At 46.5% G+C, this 6,000-nt stretch overlaps 1 protein-coding gene across 2 annotated transcripts in view; it reads left to right on the top strand.

The window, feature by feature from the left end:
* The first annotated feature begins 1,616 nt into the window (after positions 1–1,616).
* The window catches only part of TXNL1 (thioredoxin like 1), a 42,941-nt gene continuing 38,557 nt past the window's right edge, over positions 1,617–6,000 (top strand). Inside the window, 1 exon segment of one of the 2 annotated variants that reach the window (NM_001077886.2) lies at positions 1,617–1,891. In NM_001077886.2, coding sequence (NP_001071354.1) covers positions 1,794–1,891 — 98 coding nt within the window. In that variant the 5' untranslated portion in view covers positions 1,617–1,793. 2 annotated transcript variants of the gene reach the window in all.

Genomic DNA, 6,000 nt, shown 5'->3' with positions numbered 1-6,000 from the left:
CAGTGGGTAGGACTAGGTGCTTTCACTGCCAGGACCTGTCTTTAATCCCTGGTTGGGGAACTAAGATCCCACAAGCCATGTGGCATGGCCAAAAAAAGAAAAAGAAATACCAGGGAAAACAAAATGTGTAATAGAAAGTCCCAAATATCACATCATCAGCGCACACACACACACACACAGATACTAAAAGGTAACATCAAACAAAACATAACTGTCGGCTGGATCAGCTGTCTGCAGAGGGCTGACTCTGGTCACAGGCACTGCCAAATGCAGTTCTGAGGTGGGGACTCCCAGAAACCTTAGCCTCTAATAGTGGCATCTCCCATCACCATGTAAGGAAGGGATAGGGGTAGTTTGAGAGGGGAAAGTCACTTAGTCGTGTCCGTCGTGTCCGACTCTTAGTGACCCCATGGACTATATAGTTCATGGAATTCTCTGGGCCAGAATACTGGAGTGGGTTCACATTTCCTTCTCCAGGGGATCTTCCCAACCTAGGGATCGAACCTGGGTCTGCCACATTGCAGGCAGATTCTTTACCATCTGAGCCACCAGGGAAGCCCATCCTAAAGGAGTGAGTGAAAGTCGCTCAGTCGTCTCCGACTCTGCGATCCCGTGGACTGTAGCCTACCAGGCTCGCCTCTGTCCAGGAAGTCAACCCTAAATATTCATTGAAAGGGTTGATGCTGAGGCTGAAGTTCCAACACTCCGGTCACCTGATGCCAAGAGCTGACTCACTGGTCAAGACTCTAATGCTGGGAAAGACTGAGGGCAAAAGAAGCGGGTGGCAGAGGACGACATGGTTAGACAGCATCACTGACTCGGTGGACATGAATTTGCGCAAACTCTGAGACCGCAGAGGACAAGCCCGGTGGGCTACCAAGTCCATGGGGTCGCGAAGACTCAGAAAAGGACTTAGCACCCGAACAACTGAGGCACAAGGTCCATGTTCTCAGGCACAAGTGAAAGGCGCATCATATCTCCTGGAGGACTACCCAGAGTAAGCCCGAGTGTACCGAAAATTCGTTAACACATGTTCCTAAAGTCCATGCTGGAGACGGTGAGGGACAGGGAGGCCTGGGCGCGCTGCAGACCATGGGGTCGCCACAGTCTTTTATCTAATGCGGCGGTTTGTCCCCAGTGTGAGACAGAACTACACTCTTAGTATTTCCGGAGGGAACCTAAGACCTAAGGCAGCAGCCAAGAACCTCGGCGGGGCGGGGGGTGAAGGTTATTTTCTCACTTTCTCACCCCTCGGTAAAAAACCCAGGAAACTCTTCAGTGGAGGAAAAAAAAAAACAAAAAAAAACCAAAAAAAACCCCCCAGGTCTCGGCATCGCGAAGAAAGACGTGAACTTGAGGCTCAACGTGCGCCTGCGCAAGCGACCACTCGTCGTCCGCGCCTGCGCCACTCCAGCCAATGAAGGAGCCCTCAGTCGAGGGTGGGGCCACAAGTCGCGCCTTAGGATTGGGCAGCGGGAGCCCAAACGGAAGGAGCGGAAATAACGCCAGCGTGCGCAAGCGCAGGCGGCCCTGCCGCGCGGTGGCTGCCGGGTGCCGCGGGCCGGCCTGTCCCTCGCCTCTCCCCTCCCCCTCGGCCCCGCCCCCTCGGCCGCTCCGCTCCCTGGCGTGACTCGGCACTGAGAGAGCGCCGCGGGAGAAGACGCCCCGGCCGCCGCCTCCTCAGTCCAGGCTTGGGCCTTCCCGCGCCTCCCGCCGCTTCCTCCCCCGGGGCCGCTCCTCCGTCAGGTTTGAAGCCGGCGGCGTCGCGGCCGCCCTGCCCAGGCTCCCCGAGAATGGTGGGCGTGAAGCCGGTCGGGAGTGACCCGGATTTCCAGCCGGAGCTGAGCGGCGCGGGCTCCAGACTCGCCGTGGTCAAGTTCACCATGCGGGGGTAAGGCAGGCCCCGAGCCCGTGGCTGGGGGTGGGGGGCGCCGCGCCGTCCGCTCCCTCACCTCTCGGCCCCTCCCGCCTTGCCGTCTCCTTCCGCCCCCGGAAGTGTCCGGCCCTGGCTGCGGCCCCAGGCCCCAGGCCACTGCCGGGTGAGGCCTCAGCCCCTCGGACTGAAGTCCCTGCTCGTGGCCCCGGGGGGCGGCTCCGGCGGGCTCGCAGGCCTGGGCGGCCGCGTCTCCGTGCCCGCGGTCCCCGCCCGCTCCTTTGGACGAGCTCTGCGCTCGCGGGCGGCCCGGCTCTTTTCTTTCTCTGCGGGCGTCTTCCCGCAGCGGACCCTGGCTTTCGTCCGTCCCCTTCTTTCCTGGGGTCCAGCTGTCACTTGTATCTTAGGAACCCCCCCTCCGCCCCAGATTTAACTTACCAAATGGTTTGTCTTCGCCACCTGCAGGTCTGGAAAACGTGAAGGAAGATTTCAGCTATGCAACTAATCCGCCTTGTGCTTAGACCTGAGGCTCAGCTAATGCATTTTAAATTAAGATGTTGGGTCAGGATACTTTTTTTATTTTTGTTAAGGGTTTTGTTAGTCCTTTGGTTAGTAATCTTAGGCCGCCTTGTGTAAGAAGTTGCGTCTGATCAGGGCAATTATAGTAGATATATATATATTTATATATATACAGTTCAGGTAGACAGGTGTCCACACATCTGGCTTTGACCGAATAGACTCCATTTTTGACTTGGTGATTTAAGAGGAGAGAGAACTTGAAAGGTGTTATCTGGCTTTCGTAAATCTCGACGTAATTCATAGGTTGCAGAGCCGGTGGATCTTCCACGTTGGGTGTGTGGTATGTTTCTGTGTGAGAGTGCCGCGTTGGAAGTGGATATTCAGAACCAAGGTTTCAGCGAGTTTGTGCCTTTACTGACCTCCTCGTGCATATGTCCGTGCCCACCCAAATAGAAGGATTAGAAGTTCTGCTTGACACCTTGACCATCCTGGTGGTTGTTTACACTCTAACTTGGAGAAATCTCCTACAAGTATCACTGTTTCACATAACACATTTTATTGTCCAAGATCCCCTGAAGGAGGAAATGACACCCGCTCTAGTGTCCTTGCCGGGGAAATCCCATGGACAGAGGAGCCTGGCAGGCAGGCTACCCATGGAGTAGCAAAAGAGTCGGGCACGAATTAGCGGCTAAACAACAACAAATTACATAAACGTAAGGCGGGTGTTTTGACTCTCAGAGCAAAAAGTGCTTCAAACCTGTTGAACATGATTCAATAAATGTTGACTATCTAAACGGTAGCATTAGGATTAGATTCATTTTAGGGAATGGAGGGAAGCAGATAGAGATGAAAACAAGAGTTATTTTGGGACTAATCTCTTATGGAATCGGAAAGGGGCAGTGCATTAGATTTTAAAGCGTGTCTTCCCGGTTTTGTTGGTTTTATAGTGACAGTATTCTTAATATGAGGAAATACCTAGACATTTGTTAAGTCCTAGGCCAAAATTGGGGAAAGGAAGAGGTGATTTTAACAAAAGATCTCATTTTTAGTTCAGTTTTCTAATTCTAGTCATTGGGAGGTTTTATACTTTGGAGCCTTTATGATAAACTCTCTTTTTCTCTTACCATAGCAGGAGGAGACATGACAGAATTATACATAATTTATTTGACGTGAGAAAAGTTACTGTCATCCCAACTTTAGGCCAAGAACATAGTTTTCTAAAGCACCTATTTCTTAATTTCCTTTCCATTTCTATTTTAAGCCATATTCCTTATTCTCAGTTTCCATGCTTTATCCATCCTATTAATTTTACTATGCAGATTGTTGCTCTTCTGTTTAAGAATTTCTGTGTCTCTCCAATATTATTTTTCATTTGTTTTTTTAATTGTTATATGTAACATAAATTTGCCACTTTAGCCTTTTTAAAATGTACAATTCAGTGGCATTAAGCACACCCACAGTGTTGTACCACCATTACCCCTATCTCCTAGAAATTTTTTCATCATCTCAGAAATTCCCATACCTTCTCTTCAGTGCCCCTAGCCCCTGGTAACCTCTCTTCTATTTTCTGTCTCTATCAATTTGCGTATTCTTGAAACTCATTTAACTAGAAATTTATATATGTCTTTTTGTTTACGGCTTATTTTAGCATGCTCTCAAGGTTCACCGGTGTTATAGCATGTGTCCTATTTTCCTTCCTTTTTCTGTTGTATGTATATACCACGTACTGTTTATTCATCTTTTGATGAATGGTTGATGGACATTTGGATGGTTCCGTCTTTTGGCTATTGTAAATAACACTGCTGTGAACATTAGTGTGCAGGGATCTCTGTTAATCCCTGCTCTCAGTTCTTTTGGGTTATACCTATGAGCAGAATTGCTGGATTATAATGTAATTCTGTGTATGCCTTTTTGAGAAACCACCAAAGTATTTTCCACAGTGGCTGCACAGGTTTGCATTTCCACCAGCCCCGCAGGAGAGTTCCAATTTCTCTATGTGTCAACATTTAAAAATATTTTAATAGCCATCTTAGATGGGTGTGAAGTGGTTTCTGGTGGTTTTGATTAGCATTTCCTTGATAACTGATCATGTTGAGCATCTTTTCACAAACTTACTGTCCGTTTGTCTTCTTTGGAGAAATGTCTGTTGGAGTCCTTTGCCCATTTTGAACTGGGTTATTTGTTTTTTGTTGTTGTTGTGCATTTGTGGGAGTTCTTTATATATTGGAGATCTTAACCCTTTTTCGGATGTATCATTTGCAGATATTTTCTCCCATTGGTTGCCTTTTCAGTTTTTGACAGTGTCCTTTGACGCACAAGCAGAGTTGGAAAGTTGTGCTGAAGTTGTGCTTTTGGTGTCATATCCCAGAAGTCATTGCCAAATCCAGTATCATGGACATTCCTCCCTGTGTTTTCATCAAATAATTTTCTAGTTTTAGCTCTTAAGTTTTAGGTGTGTGATCTGTTTGTAATTAATTTTTGTATATGGTTTAACTTATACTCTTACTGGGTCCAGCTGCATTCTTTTCTGTGTGGCTCTCCAGCTTTGCCAACACCATTTATTGGAAAAACTGTCTTTAACCCAATGAATGGCACCCTTCTCTAGTATTTTTTTAAGCAATTAAAATAATCATCACATCTTAATACATTTAAGTTAGTCTGTGTAAGGGACTTACTTAAGCACTTGTTGACTCCTGCAGTCCTCAAAATAATCTTTGGTATTATCTCCATTTTATAAACTAAAAGAAAGTTGAGTCACAAAGAGATCTATTTAAGATACCTTGTTTAAGGTCCCCTTGTTGAATGCACTGTTTGGATTGTAAAGTGCTATCCTGTTCTTTCCAGCCTAAGCAGAGGGTGATGCAAATTCACCTCTTTATTGCATGGAGCCTGATATTTTTCAGTAAATGCTGCCTTGAATAAGCTCTGCCTGCAGAACTTTCAATGGAGGACAGTTCAGCTCACATTCTAATATTCATTTACCTACCTGTAAAATGGGAATAATAACATGTAACCCAACTATACTGTTCAGAGGATGGAATTATGTATGTGGATTATATACTGTGATAACTTGTTTTTGTAACTGGTGTCTCCAAACTGATATATCTTAAATATACCCAAATACACTTAAGTGGTCATAAACAGTTGTTATCACTGATTAACACCAAGTTTAAAAGGATGTATGTTTTCTTTCCCATAAAACTCAGCAATGAGTGATTTTTATCATGAATTCATGAGTGTACAACTTTTGTAGATACGTTTATCGTATATTCAGTTTTCTTCAAGCAGGTTTTACTTTGTAGTTAGGTGTTATTGCTACTGTCTAAGAATGTCTGAGAATAGCTTTCCTAGTGGCTGAGATGGTAAAGAATCTGCCTGCAATGCAGGAGATGCAGGTTTTAACCCTGGGTTGGGAAGATCCCCTGGAGAAGGGAATAACAACCCACTCCAGTATTCTTGCCTGGAGAATCCCCATGGACAGGAGCCTGGTGATTGTGGTGGTTTGTCCCAATAATACGCTATATAATAGTACTAATTATGTATTGTGAAATTGCTGTGGACTGAAGGTACTTTACCGTAATACAGGCCCAACGGTCCATACGGACCAA

This window comes from Bos taurus, chromosome 24 (assembly GCF_002263795.3).
Source record: "Bos taurus isolate L1 Dominette 01449 registration number 42190680 breed Hereford chromosome 24, ARS-UCD2.0, whole genome shotgun sequence".
NCBI classification, from domain to species: domain Eukaryota; kingdom Metazoa; phylum Chordata; class Mammalia; order Artiodactyla; family Bovidae; genus Bos; species Bos taurus.
This window is presented reverse-complemented; position numbering and strand designations above follow the sequence as displayed.